At 32.9% G+C, this 16478-nt stretch overlaps 1 protein-coding gene across 6 annotated transcripts in view; it reads left to right on the forward strand.

The window, feature by feature from the left end:
- LOC130895996 (ankyrin repeat and SAM domain-containing protein 1A-like) overlaps positions 1-16478 on the forward strand; it is an 87350-nt gene that overhangs the window by 374 nt on the left and 70498 nt on the right. For all 6 annotated transcript variants that reach the window (XM_057803702.1, XM_057803703.1, XM_057803706.1 and 3 more), the window contains exons 2-3: positions 13963-14043; positions 15860-16013. In XM_057803702.1, the coding sequence (XP_057659685.1) occupies positions 13963-14043; positions 15860-16013 (235 nt within the window). The remainder of the gene's footprint in view (positions 1-13962; positions 14044-15859; positions 16014-16478) is intronic.

Here is a 16478-nt window from a genome sequence, read left to right on the forward strand (position 1 = left end):
TATATAAGTAGAAAATAATCATTTGATGTCTAGCACCTACATGTATTAAAAATTACCTATTCAAATTTTTATTTCTTAAATTGAAACAAGGAAATATCTGAGCATACAATTAATAGAGAAAGTTTATTTTGTTCTATCTACATATTTAATAACAAAGGTTTAATTAGTGTTCATTACAGTTATAATAATAATAATAGATATCTATAATTATTTTTTTATTTTGGTATCTAATTTCTTTCATGTTGCTAATAATTACTATATTTAACTTTGTTCTTAAGTATTACTTATTTAAACATTTATTAAACCTGGGAAACTCCAATACAATATAAATATTTATAAAAATATGTATAACCAACTGTTTGTTTATAAAAACTTTATTTTTCAATTAAAAATATTTATGTTTCATAATACTCATATATAAATGACTGCTAAGTCGGTAATTTGGAAACGATGTTGGGACAATTGATATGATAGGATTATTAAGTGGATTGAAAATCACAAATTTTTCTCTGAAATATATTGCTAAAACCATATGATGTGATATCCAAGTATAAGTGAAAATTAAATAGGAATACTGTAAGGAAATGTGATGTTAGGATAGGTCTGGTGACTTTCACTGTAAGGAAACTGCTCATTAATATTATCTACTTTTTCAAAAGGTTTTCAATAAGGTGTATAGACATGGTGTTCAGTATATCACTATTGAGATTTGTTGGTGGACTCAGAAATCTGCCCAATTGGATTGAGTCATATTAAAAATCACAAAGTTTTCACTGAAATGTATTAGTGAAACCATATGATGTGATATCCAATTATAAGGGAAAATTAAATACGAATACAGTTAGGAAATGTGATGTTAGGATACGTCCGGAAGCTGCTGGACTCAGAAATCTGCCCAATTGGATTGATTCATTCAGTTGATATTTCAAGTCACCAAGAACACAACTGTCCCTATAATAGTTGTTTAATGAAAAGGTGTTACCAGTTTGGAGTTTCATAGATTGAAAGGCTGATTACTTTTAAATAGGTTTTGCTTGGAGGAATTAACAAGTATCTAATTTTTTTTTACTTATTTAATATCACCAGCTATCGCTAACTTCCATTTATCTTCTTTCTTCTTTAACCGGTCCATTGAGAAACAGGGCCTTCTCAACAATCGACTGCTAATCCTTTCTGTCTTGAGCATGGTGCCTTTAAGTTCGAACCCCAAGCTGGTTCAGGTCCGCCTTAACGTCCTTCAATCAGCGAAGGCGCGATTTTCTTCTAAGTCGCCTTCCTCCAGGAACTCCATACATGGCTCTGCGTGTGTCCCAGCCATCTCAGATGCGCCCCCCGGATAAATGCAACCAAATCTGTCTCAGCTCAACATTCTTCCGGATCTAACACGCACCGTTCTCGTAAACAGGTCCAAAAATCTTTCGTAGGGTCTTACGTTCCCAGCAATTCAAAATCCGCTCACTACTCGTCGTTATAGTCCACGTCTCTCATCGTATGTGTCTACGGGACGGATTATTGTCTTGTAAATTGTGACCTTTGACCTTCGTGTGAGCTCCCATTTATTGTGAAGTATATTTAAATGAAATATTTTTTCGAAGAAATGGACTACTAAGAAACGGTCGATTTATATGAATATTAAATCTTTGGCAGTTATATGTTTGCAACAAGAATGATGGATTAAATTCTTGAATCCAGAGAATATTATTCAGCATGAAAAGTATTTATTACCATTTAAATTCTCTGGTGAGAGAGAACAAGTGCTAGTGGGAGAAAAAAATTATTTTTTGCAACAGTACATTTTTTTAATTTAAGTTCAGATTAATTGACTGTCAGTGAGATATAAGAGATAGCAATGGTGCTAAAGAATTTAAATTGACTTAAAATGGGAGGAGTTCAAGTTGACCATTCTTTATTCTTTAAAATTGCATTGAATTTTGTACTTTGACTTTATTAATGATCTTGAACTATTTATAAGGTTAACATAAAGACAAGACAGGTGCGTGAGTAATTCCATAAACAAACATAATAAAAAACGTAATCAATGCACTGGGGTTTCAATGACAATAGTTTCTACTAATTTATGTAATTGGTTTATACATTCGTAGACATGTATGGAAACTTCCTGTAAATTATTAACTGTAATTGACCCGTAATAAAATTAAAATTAATAATAGACTGTAGTACCTACTTGAATAAAACTGTATTCATCTTATCATAGTTTATCAATTTACGAGGCTCAGTCAAAAAGTACAATTTTTCAATGAGAATTTATATATATTAAATAAAATAATTTGATTTTCATACTTTTTATTGCCTTACGTATAACAAAGATCTTTCAAACATTTGAACGAACAGTGGAAAACAATACAACAAAATATTTTTAACACGTTACAAAAATAATACTTGACTCTTAATTTAAGAGTAATAATTAAAAATTCTTTTGACTGTGGTTTATTCCGTTATGCTGGGAATATTATTATTTAGAACAAACAGTTGTGGAATATTCAATGCCAGACTTGTTTTTCTTTTAAAATATGATGCTCAGTTTTTCAAGAACCAATATTCGTGTTCGTCCATATCTAACTTTGGTGTACACATAAAAACTTCTGAAGAAATCGACTTTTCGAATGAATTTATAAATACTTAACATATAAATAGTAAACTACTGGAATTAAATCAGCTAAGTGATTCATTTAGTGCAAAAAACGAGAACTTGAATCGATAGCAGGGAACATATATTACTTATTAGTTAAAAGTACATTTGAAATACAAATTAGTGGCGAAATATGTGATGTAATCAAAGATGAGAAGATATACCGTGTGTTCAAATTTGCTTCGTTTATCAGAATAAATTGTAAGAAAGTGAAATATAACATTACAGTATTACTAAAGATGTTTTGATTGTTTTTGAGAAATCTATTTAGGAAATTTGGGAAAACATTTATTATTTCTATTATTATTTTCATTTGTACACTCTAAGCTCTACTATTCTTCTTTTTTTGACGATGAATCGTTATGGTTCGATTTTAGTTTCGATTCTTCTTATTTATTGATATGCCTTGTGCGAGATTTAGTTAAATTACATTCTAATTAAACAGAAGTATACTTAATATCAATTATTGTGCCTAAATGACTACTATGAAATATAGTGATACTGTTTTTTCATCATCTACAGGGGGTATTGATTCTCTACATGTTTCAAATTATTTTTTGGAGCTTATTTACGATTTGTGACAATTTTATTGCCAAAATAAAGTTCTTGAGCTTAATATCAGGGTATCTACACTGCAAATGTACACAGTAGTCATCTTCTAAAAGGACATCCATTCACTATCTACATATGCCATTGATTTACTCTTTCATCGTATAATTTTCAGCCTAAACAAAGTATCGATAATGTCGTTAAAGAATTTGAGCTGTTTTTGTACCATTTAACTTCGACTAGCTGCTTAAATCTCAAGACGAAGACTAAGAACGTCTCTCTGCACATATTACGTTTTGATAAGCAACTAATATTCAAATTAAAAATGATCAAAGTTACACAAATTTTGTTGTTTGATAAAAGCGCTGCCATCGCGTCTCTCAGCGGCTCGGCATTTATTGGTAGAGACATTTGGCATGAGACAAGCGAAGGCACATATAGATGGACCCCGTGCGTCTCACACTTAACAACTGCTCCAAATAAACCTATGTGAAATCCAAACACTGCCATCTAAGACCGCCATCTCCACACCATGGGCATCACGGACGATCCTGAGTGCCGTTGGTCCATGGAGGAGGACGAAACCGCAGACCATGTCATCTGTAAGTGCCCTGCACTCATACGATGGCGGTTTAAACACCTGGGCAAACCTCACAACTTGCCTAATGACATAAAAGGGTTCAAGCCAAAGCGCCTGGTTGACTTCTCAACGGACGTCGGTCTTTGGTAACATTAAGTGGGACACGACGGGCATATCTGAAGGCTTATGTGCTCAACGGCTCCCGGCGGCTCACAACTATGAACTAGGAAGCTGGGTTATTACAAATTATCTGCAATGTGGATGTCTAAATTGCTTAAAATAAAAGTTAGTTATATATTTCTGGACGTTTACAATAAAGATTAAAAGTTATTACTGGATCTAATCGTATCTGGCGACAAGACTTGGTTAAGATACTTCAATTGCAAGATAAAATAAAAATTTATGGAGAAGGAATTGAACATAATAGCACAATAAATTACTCATGAGAGCAGTTCAAAGGAATGATGATGTTATCAAATTTTTTTGCATGACAATACCCGGAAAAATGAACTTATGAACTTAATTCATCCAAACGCTGCCCAAATTTGGTTGCTGTTCCAGATGCAGTTAATAATTTGTACATAATACTACTTTGTGGATAGCCCTCGTATTGTAGGAATAATTTGAATATATTCTAATTTAGTCTTCTAAGAATAAAAATAGTAATTGTAGGACACAAACACGAAAAATATCTAATTTCTCATAAACCATAATTTTTAAATTCTTGGTCGATTTCTTATCAATATTAAATTCTGTTTCTTTTATTTCTCCCATTTCCTACCACAAAATACATGATCAACATTTATTTTTGTTTTTATCGGGATTCCAAGAATGATAAATGATACATTGTTTAGGTTGACGAAATTATGAAGTTTCGTCCTTGTAACGATGTGAGCGACGAGGTGCTGATCGTCAAAATTGTAATACAAGCCACACATTATAAAATTTATCGTACGACACACGTTCTAACTGCCGTTGGATATTTATTGCCTTTGTAATATAACTTATGTGCAAGCGCTAACTTGTTTAAAATAGATTGTTTACATTTTTCGTGGAAAATATAAACAAGTTTTATAAGAATAGATACTAATGAAAAGTTTTGGTCACATTAATTTAGAAGTACTGCAAAACGACTTGTAGGTATACAACAAAAACCAAAAAGTGGTTAATGGACAAAAGCATATCCGATCTGTAGTACCAAGTATGCGATGAAAAGTAAGACTGCATTCTTTTGGATATGTACGGATAATGCATGAGGAACCCAAGGGGCACACATCAAAAACTATATTCTGTTCGTTATCGCAGCTAACACCAGCTCTGACAAATTGGAATCAGTTGTTTCATTCGCTAGACCTACTTTCAAAAAACAAATACAAAAAAAATGACAGTTCTGTTCAAAGTGGGTGCCGCTTGAGTACATAATCGTCCAAAAACAACAATGAATTGATGATACTGAGTATTTGGAGCTGCTCAATCGTTATAAACCCGAATTTTTTAGTCGATATTTGACAATTGATGAAAAGTGGCTCTATCATTTCACACCGAGTAGACTGCACGTGATGAACCGTCACTAAAGCGTAATAAATTCGTCACCTATCTCAAGAAAAGAAAAAATCATAAATAGCGACTATTACGTAGCGATATTGGAGCGTTTGATGGAGGAAATATCGGAAAAACGCCCTCATTTATCAATATAATGAAATCGATAGCAAAATTATGTGAATCGAATGGTTGCTGGACAAAAATTTTTCCCCAATAAAGACCAACTACGAGAGCGGTGCAAATATTATCGAAACAAACACTGTAGATAGCGCGTCTGTATGTTTTGAAAGTCACGGGTTGATTATATGTTAGTTGGATTCTTTATTAACACCGTGGTATAGTTTTTGTCGCGAACGCACGTTTCACGCTCGTGCTACGACCATGATTGAATTAACGTCAAATACCAATCGCCTTTGCGCAACGTATTATCATTCGTTTGAAGGTGTGGGAGGGCAATAAAAACACTTGGATAGTAGGTGCCTGAGTATATCAGCCGTATTTAAATGGGCCAAAGCGTCAAAGATGACTTCGAAACCGTCTAGAATGAGCCGCATGATCGTCTACAGCGAACCTGTTTCACATCAGATAACATTTGTCTCGTAAAAAAACTAAGACCGTATTTATTTATGCGGTTGAAAGTTTTTCGTCGGTTGCTGACGCAATACGAGGCGGTTTTTAACACGAATCTTCACTACAGACGAAACACTCCCGAAACCAAGGAGTAAGAAGCAGGAAAGGGCACCAGTAAGAACGAAGGCAACCAAGTACGCGGCTAAAATGATGTGTACTATATTCTGGGAATGCTGTACGTTAACTTCCTGCGCACACATCGTTCCATAAATGCTGCGTATCACTGTATCATTTTTCTTCAAGATAACGCTCGATTCAATACCAGAAATGGAGTGGGATATACCAGAACATCTCTCTGACTAACACATTTTTGGATCAGTGAAAGTAGTGAAAGCATTTGTTTCAAATAGTTACTAATATCAAATTCTGCTTAAAAAAGAAAGGATATGTACTATATTATCCTACGAATTTTACATCCTACCGTTTAGGATCAAAAAATCTCTGGAATGAGCATTAAAAAACTAATTCTCCAATTGTTTTTATCAATATTTATAACAATTTTAGTTATCTTCCAGTTTTTATCAAGCACTTAGTATTTAACTAAATATTTCTGTCTTAAATAAATGTTTACTTTTTCTATTAACTCTTACCTGACAATAAAAATATTCTCAGTAATTGATAACGATAACACTCAATCTAAAGCACGGAGAAATCAGTTTATTGACATTATTTGTTCCAGTTTGGAACGTGTTTTCTCTTTTAACTAGAAATTGGTCATTCGTATGTTTATTTATATTTGAACATTACTTTGAACACAAAGGTATCATTACTGGCCGTATAATTAAATTTAATGTAGGTTATTTTCGTTCACTGATGTTTTTAGGTTAATACCGGGTGTATAATTCTTTGCTCATTTCTTTAAAAATAAAATAGAATTTGTAAGGAGAATTAAAAACAACAAATAAATCTTTTCTTATCGATTTGGTTTCCAAAAAAAAAAAGGTGAAACTTAGAAATGAACGGAAAATGTCTTTGCTCAGTTCATATTGTACATTGTACATATTTCAAATTTGAGTTCTGTTTTGTTCGTCTCTCTGCACTCTCTTTACTATATCTCTCCACCCGATTCTGTTCTCTGTTCTTTTTCTCTAGTCAGTTCTTCCAGGTATTCTCAAATCTGATGTTACTTCTCATATTTTTCGGCCTGTATTTTTTCTAATTTTATAATATTATAATATCCAATATCGTCTGTATATGCTTGAATTTGATGCCATAGATAAAATAAATTTGCGCTTTCCTTACGAAAACTTCTAATGTGCTGTGTAATTGTGAGATATTTTGTGTAAAAACATCGTAAGTAAAATTAGAAGCAACAAATTAATCTTACCTCATAATTTAAAAACTTAAAAATTATAAAAATAAAATATTAAGAAAACAAAATGTCAATAATGGGATTATAAAAGAGAAAGTATGATTGGTCTGTTTGGTTTTCAATATAATAATCGAGGATGGTCCCTTCAAGTCTGGGAACTGAAAATAATCCGATAGGACTAAATTTGGCGAGTAGGGTGCATGAGGTAGCAATTTGAAATTTTTATTCATTAATTTTGGCCATAGAAATAACGGATGTATGAGCTGGTGCATTGCATTTTCATTTTTCAAGATAGTCAATGAAAATTATCCCACGCTTATCCCAAAAAACCGACGCTATGACCTTGACTGCAGATGGAGCAGGTTCTACCTTTTCAGTCCATTGTTTTGATTGTTTTTTGTTTTATTTCTGTGAAACATTGCTAAAACTAGATTGAAACATCTTTATGTCGCTGTTTTTGTTCCATTGTGGACAAAAGCATGTCCAAATTTTCAGATAATATGCGATGTACTGCACTTTCAGTTCAGCTTTTATATTAGTTGGGCTAAAGCTTTTCAAATAAATATATTGTGACACATAACCAATTTTTTCCATGTTTACAAATTCACTGAATGCGTTCAGTATTGATGACTACCAAACAAGTACTAAACAACGTGGCTTCACGGCGCGGCGATTCACCAAAGAAGAAATTCTTCAACTAATCAGCTGGATCTTATTGGTTGTTAAATCAAAATAACGAATTTTTTTTTCAGAGTGATAACTTGAATGCAATAAAAACGGCACCAAACCGATAAGGATCCAAGTGCGAAATCTTTCAGTGCAAGCAAATTTAATCTCAATATATCCCTATTATTACTATCTTTTATTTTCCGATAAAAGTCCAAAACAATATTACTAAGTAAACACCTCCATTTGTTTTATCTCTAAAAGTAAATTAGGTAAAATTATGACCCATTTAATTGGGTTTCGACACGCAAGGCTGTCTATTCCAGTGTTGATACGGACGAAAGACTCAACACTAGTAGCGTTGCGAACATCTATTTTAACTAGAAAAGGTGTGACAGAGGTCACAGGTACAAAGCACGTGGATCAAGTCATTTAATTAATTATATTTCATTTTCCCATTTTCGAAGTTTCCCGGAGGATTTGATATAACTTTATTGTGTGTTCTATTGGATTTAAGTCGGGTATTATTGTAGGCAAAAGGGAATCACATACTCTAGAAGTATATCAATTATATATCTTTCTGCATTCATAGTACCGGTTCTATAATATGCATCCAATTGACGTATGTTGACTTACGTACGTACAAATTACTCATTGAAAAAGTAAATTAGTACTGGGTAGTGGAAAACTAATTAGTGAACGAGATCATGCTTGAGAAATCTTAGTATTATTGTCGGTTATCTTGGTTTTAATTTACGGTTTCCCAATGTTTTTATCACTGGTTTTAACGTTGTAAGTTCCTCCTAGTACATTTGATAAATTCCCAGCTTTTGTTGTATGATTTCTTAAAGTTTGCAACCGCAAAAATCGATTCTGTGCTGCCGTTATAACCTAGAATGATCCTGGACAACATTTGAAATCTGCATAATCGGATATCTGATTTTGCCTTCTCTATCTAGTAATATTTCTATCACCATCAATGTCTTCTCCCAGCATCTGAATATTCACACAATCGTATGTGAATAATACAGCAGGTACCAAAGTTTAAAATCAAATTAAATAGACCCTGATGTACGAATTTTGCTTCAAAAAAAAATACATGGAATGCTAATCGTATAAAATAACCCCCACTTATAAAATAGGAGTACAAGGTCAAAAACCATCTGAGTCAAGCCTTCACGCTTGAGTTTACATTCTAAAGAAACACAAAAAAATAATTATTTCATTAGAAAATTGGCATGACATACTCATTTATTTATGGGTAAGTAAATGACCTCACAAATGGACTATTTCTGAACGTTAATCGATTTTGTATTGTTGAAAATTCAGCGTGTAATTAGTAACACAATGGGATTAATTAATCTAACAATTATTTTAATATAATCATGTTAGAATTGTTGAAAGTGAAATTGCTTGTGTAAATTGTATTCTTAATTATAGTTTCACAGGCAAAAAAACTGTAAATAAATGTGTGATTCATTTTGTTAGTGAGGTAGCTGCTCAGAGCACTCATAACATCTAAACGGAAGTACCGAGTCAAAAAACTAAAACAAATATCACACTTTGTTGATAATTAGTAATCAAAAAGTCGATTTTGTTACTCAATCTACTACGTTAAACAAGAGCTTAATCTTAAAGCAATGAGTAAAAATGGTCACAATGATTTTGTTGGTCAATCTGGACCAAAAAAATTTTACTAGGTCCTTCGGAAACAAATTGGTAACGCATTTTGTTCTAAGATTTAACCATAACGCTCCTAAAACAAGAGGTGACGGAATGTTTAATATCTATAAAGAATAATAAAAGCCCAGGAGGCCACAATATTCCAGTAGAAATTATAAAGTATGGAGGCGAGCGATTAACTGGAACATTATGGCTGTTATTGACGCAAGCAAATAGAGAAGAAAAGATCCTTGAAAACTAGAGCAACCCACCAAAAAGTCCCAAGGAAGAATGCAATAACCACGAAGTTCTCTAAAAAATCATTGAAAATTGATTATACGAAAACGACAAAAAAAGTAGGAGGGTACCAAGGAGGTTTTAAAGCAGAGAGATCGACCAAATTTTCATCATGACACACCTCCAAGAAAATGTTAGAATGACAGAAGATAGATGGTTCAAACGAGCAATAAAAGATAGAGAAAGTATGTAAGAAGAGTTGGTGGATCTAAGTTGAGGGGTTCACTTTTGTTTAACAAAGTCTTATGGCGTCAGATCATGAGATCGTGCTGATCTTTCTATCGATTCACGCCTTCCTATCCACCAATTTTGTAAAAATTTGATTCAGGTACCACCGTACTTTGGTTTGCTAATGAGCCGGTGCTTCATCTTGCTGAAACTCTATTATATACGTACTAACTTCTTAATTAAAGTTGCCATCAATTGAAAAGAAATCTACGATAGGATTTCCAATATAAGTTTTTCAGGATATTGCGTTTGATCTTTTCTCATCCAGTAAGGATTTTCATTAAAGCAGTTTTAACGATTAACATGACCGTGATTTGTAAATCAGAAACATCAGAAAAACAAAACATCTTCTAATTGTGATATAGCATTTCCATGATTTATGCACAAAAATACGTTTTCCTGTCAAACCTCGCCTTCCAGAAGCTCCAGAGTCGGTATCAGACAACAAGCTTCTAAGACTATAAGTTTTTTTCATATTCGTACCATTAAAAAGAAACCCTGGAATGGTTTTTGCGAACTTACTCTATATCAATGGATAAATGGGAAATAAATAAGTGTAAAGTAACGAGTGAAATAATACTTAAGCTAAGTACCTTTTTTCGACGAATATTTCATGAGCCGCAGGAAAATGCGACACTCTCATAAGTCTAAAAAAGACCTTTACACATGACTTGCGTACAATATTTTTTCTACTAACTTAAATTTTATCGAAATACTATATTTTGAATATTTTTGAAGATTAGAACAAATGGAAAAACAACAAATTCAATTAGTAACAATACTACTATTAAAGGTGCATTTTGTACTGTTATTAAATTCTCTAATAAACATTGGGATGAGTGCGACTTGAACCCGGGACCTCCCGCATATGAGCCTTATACAATAGCCACCAGGCTACGGAGAAAAATTTTTCTTTTTATTAAAGTCGATTTTTGTAGTAAATCAGAAAACACTTAATATTTCCAAAACATTGAAGATAATTACATGATATTATGCACGTCCTCATTTTTTTATTAAAGAATTTAGTCCCTTTGGTTGTTCCAGAACCAAGAAACATACCTAAAAGAAAGTAGGAACGAGGAGGAAATTGAAAACATAAAAACTATTTTGGCTGTGCCTTTCCGAGCTTGATCAGTCCAGAAAAAAAATCAAACTTTAGTTCGCCTATATTTAGAATATCTTGTCATTGCTAGTCTCAGGTAACGAACCGGTAGGAACGAAGAATTAACCTAGTAAGCTAGCGTAGAAACGTGGAGTTTATCAGAACTCTGGAACTAGAAGGCGATTTGTGTATGTCGTAAGCTAAAATCTTGCTTCTGGTGATTTTTCTTCAGTATTGATAAATATCATTCGTGTTACGTCTTTTGAAGCATCTTGAAATATATTTTTAGCTCCAAAATCTGTCTACAGATAATGATCAAATTAAGGAAGGATTCTGAAATAAAAACTAAAAACAAATCCCATTTTGAACAATAACAATGAAGATGTGATTGTGAAACCAAATAGGGAGAAAACTTCCAAAACTCCAATATGAGATTTTCGGATTAATCATTGTCAAGTGTTTGTATGAAGGTATTAAAGGGAAAATAGTTCACACCCTTTTGTTATAAGAATCACGGTAACGTTATTGCTTTTTCAAGTGGCTTCATAACTTCTAATTGACGAGTAAGTGTCACAGAACCAATTATAGTTTAATTTGTATCGTACCTGTATAATATGTTGATGTTGAACTTTGAATTTGTATAGAGCGAGTGGAAAATTGTGATTAATTGGAAAATGTTGAGGCCATAGGAAGATCATAATGGGAGTCCAACTTTCATTAACCAATTGAAGTATCTGATTGTTAACTGGTCTCACATGTCGAGTGAGAGCTTTCAAGCGCATTGAAAGCACAATCAACTTGAAATAAAATGAAAAAATTATGACAGAGAACGCAGGAACTTCCACAGATTATAGAAAAAAGTTAGCTTTGAATACAGAAAGAAAAAATTATTGCACTCACGCTATAAGTCTTACAACTAATTGCAAACAAAGTGTTGTTAAAGTTAACTTACCATTACGAAATATTTAATGGTTGTTGGGCTTATAGTATAAGAAGAAACTAATAAGGAATGTATTTATTTCATTTGTTTCACACTCATATTGTGTGTGCTGCATTGGGTGCTATTTTGAAAAAATTTTAGACAAATTTTTCAGTTGTTCAGAATATTATTTTTTCTCCTTCATATATTGCTAACAACGCATTTTTACACCGTTTTGAAGGAAGTAAACAACAATTACTAAAAAGGTATCGTTTGACCTTGACAATGGGTTTTGAGTCATTTTATGCCTCAACAAACGTTCTATTCACATAATATTATAAGTAGTTTCAACTAGTATGAAGTATCTTACATTTTTAATTGGTGGTTGCTCGTATGAAATTAAAATGGGTCTCTCCCATAACAAATCCGAGATATAACCCTTAAAAGGTGGTGCCCAAAATTGGATTTTTATTTTTTTATTGAAATTTCAGTAATACTAGAAACTTGGAATTCTGTTATTTTCGTGCACTCGCAAAACACCCACTACGGGTATTTTTTTCAATATTCCTTTTACATTATAAAGGGGTGAAAATATCAACCCTTACTTTATTTCATATTAAAAGTTATATAAAATAAAGTTTTAACAGTAAATTCTCATTTTGTGTAAAAATATTTAGTCTTCTTTAATTTTTTTCTCAAACACCAATGAAATGAAGTAAGGGCTGCTTGTTTCATCCCCTTATAGTATAACAGGAATATTGAAAGAATACCCTTGGTTAGTCCTTTGAAAGTGCACGAAAATTACTGAAGTTTGTAGCAATACTGAAAAAACGTTCTAAGGGTGATATTTCGGAAAGGGGTGAACTGAGGAAATTTTGTTATAGGAAAGACCCATTTTAATTTTATACAGACAATCACTTCCTGAATTTTGCCGCTTGGAAACACCCTGTATACATTATATTAATAGTACGATTATTATGAATATTATTTTCATTTATGCTCAAATTTTGGATATCTATTGTCTTCTATGAAATGACTTTAGCATGAAATATTTACACCATAAACAATATAAACTGGGTAATACATCAGATTTTTCGTGAAAGTACACCAAAAGCACGGTTTCTAAAACTGGAGTAGCTTTCTTTGTTTAGCATCATTTTTTGAAATATAAACGCTGAGCTTCATACCTCTTCCTCGATTTTTCTGTCAGCAGCGATGTACAAGCAATATTTGTTGATTTTTCTGAATCCATTTAGGTATTATCGAAATCAGTAATTTCAATTTTTATTGAAAAACTGTCTGCAATATCGGTTCAGCAACCATTCTTTGGGATTACTCAGTCAAGAATGAATAGTATTCCGACAGTGCCATGTCTGGACTAAATGCTCGATTTGGTAGTAGAGTTCAGTAGTAGTATGTGGTTTTGTTGTAAGAGAACCTAGATATTTTTGCATAAAAACCTCGTATATTGGCATCATTAGTCCACTGTATACTTCGGTATTGATAGCTCGACCTCTCTTTGCGATGGGTCCTAGTAACTGTCTTTGATTTAACCACTCATTTTCCAAGTTCGAGTTGTTCAGATAAAACAATATATTCAATGAAACGATCACCTTTTGGCGGGACGAACACACCTGTACTCGACAATTTTTACAGATTTTCCCCAATTATTTGAAATGGTATCTTCAGAAGGTCCAAGGGAGCCCGAATGCTGGTACTCGGTACTACTATAGAGTAATACTTTTTGAAAGTTTATTTTAAACATTTCGAAATTATACTATGCAATGAATAAATTCGACAATTACAATAAATTTATTTGTTTCAGTCTCCGGAGAGGTCCAGGAGCAAATGTCCAAGATAGTAGCGGCTATTCCGCTCTACATCATGCCGCTCTAAACGGACATAAGTAAGTTTGCTCTTCCACATTCAATTATTTCATATCAATAAAGTTGTAACCATTATACTTATAAATAAAGTTATTATTATTATAATTGTTATATAATAAATCATGTAGCACTGGAGAATACGTTAAACAAAAAATTGATAGATTTTGATACAAAAATTATAAAAAAAAAAAAACGAAAACAGAAGTAGGAGAAGTTGGTCTAGAAATAAATCAAGAAATAACCAAAGATATCAAGACAGAGCAGTGAGGGACACAGAAATATGTATTTGAAACTGAAAGTAAAAAATAAAACATTAATAATACCAGTGATTGCGTACGTCATGGAAACAATGATCATAAATAAAAAGGAAGAAGGAGATAAATGAAGATATTCGACAGAAAAGTACTGAGAACTATACTCAGACCAAATATTACATGAGATAGAGAACGAAGCTTGAAGAAAAAGAGGAACTGGGTGCAGAAAATATAATGAGGTATATAAAAGCACAAATACTAAATTGGGAGGGACACATCATGAGAAGAAAACCTATAGAAATGATGAGGAGGATAACACAATGGATACCTCTATGGCCAAGGAGCAGTGACAGACCTAGAAAAAACATGGAGAAACCAAATTAAAGAAGATACCAGAATCTTAGAAATAGTAGAATGGAAAGCAAAATGCAGAAACAGAAAAGAGTGGAGAAATCTGACAAACGAAGCTGGGCTGAACACAAAACTATAATAAAAAGAACAAGGGGAGTAATCCACCCCAATAAAGGAATTCGTAGGCGCATAAAGCGCTAGCCATAGTCCATGAGATTGAACAACATAATGATGATAATCTAAAGATAATCGAGAAAAAATTAGTGAGAACTATGCTCGGACCAAATATTACAGGAGGTGGAGAACGTAGATTGAATAAAAATCAAGAATTGTAAGGAGAACTGGGAGCATAAAATATAAGTGGTGAGGAGGATGACCCAATCGATACCTCTGTGGCCAAGCGTCAGACCAAAAAATACCTGGACAAACCAATTTGAAGAAGATACCAGAATCCTAGAAATAGTAGAATGGAAAGCAAAATGCAGAAACAGAAAAGAGTGGAGAAAGCTGACAAACTAAGCTGGGACCAACAAACTATAACAAAAAGAATAAGTGGAGTAATCTACCCCAATAAAAGGATTCGTAGGCGCATAAAGCGCTAGTCAAAATTCAAGAGATTGAACGGCATAATGATGATAATCTAAAGATAATCGAGAAAAAATTAGTGAGAACTATGCTCGGACCAAATATTACAGGAGGTGGAGAACGTAGATTGAATAAAAATCAAGAATTGTAAGGAGAACTGGGAGCATAAAATATAAGTGGTGAGGAGGATGACCCAATCGATACCTCTGTGGCCAAGCGTCAGACCAAAAAATACCTGGACAAACCAATTTGAAGAAGATACCAGAATCCTAAAAATAGTAGAATGGAAAGCAAAATGCAGAAACAGAAAAGAGTGGAGAAAGCTGACAAACTAAGCTGGGACCAACAAACTATAACAAAAAGAATAAGTGGAGTAATCTACCCCAATAAAAGGATTCGTAGGCGCATAAAGCGCTAGTCAAAATTCAAGAGATTGAACGGCATAATGATGATGAAGTATCCTCTACATATTGATACAATTTCTAACCAAAAATTTCAAAACAATCTATTACAGACCTGCATTTTTTTGGTTAAATGCCTTTTTCAAATGAATACCTGAACATTAGTGAATGAAGAGTTTTTATTGTCGCTATTGCATCTGTTAAAAAGCCCTACGTGAGTGTATTAGGTTATCTTTTTGTTGCAGAGAAATAGTGAAATTGCTCCTCGAACACGATGCTTCAACTAATATTGTTGATAGCAAAGGGTCCTCGCCTCTCCATCTGGCTGCTTGGTCTGGCAATGTTGATATTGTCCGGTTGTTATTATCGGGTCCATCCATGTGCAATGTCAACTTAACGGTAAGTTTTATTTTTATAATTACATAACATACAAAAAACTGAACGTAACTAAAATAATTATTAATAAATATCGTTCGAATACAGTAAACGGCCGATCATCCGCGAGTTAAATTCTAATTTTTTTTTTCAATAATAATAAAAAACAAAATAATTGAACAATTTTATTTTTAATCTATTCGTTTGAAATTCTAGACCTACAATTACCTTAATAATTTATTCACTTCTATAACGGAATTCCTTCACCTCTTTCCCTTATTTCAATTTTTGTTTCGAAAAGTCGTCGGAGCCTTTCAGCAAAAAACATAAAAGATAAATCAGTGGGTCATATGACTAACATACAGATGGCTCTGCCATTGTCAAAAGACTGTGTGTAAAATTTGATTGAATTCAAAACAATTTCCTGTGGTAATTTATTATTGCTTTCTGATAAAAAAACTATTGTACAAGCTCAGCAATGGCTTCGAA

This window comes from Diorhabda carinulata, chromosome 6, assembly GCF_026250575.1.
Source record: "Diorhabda carinulata isolate Delta chromosome 6, icDioCari1.1, whole genome shotgun sequence".
Lineage (NCBI taxonomy): Eukaryota > Metazoa > Arthropoda > Insecta > Coleoptera > Chrysomelidae > Diorhabda > Diorhabda carinulata.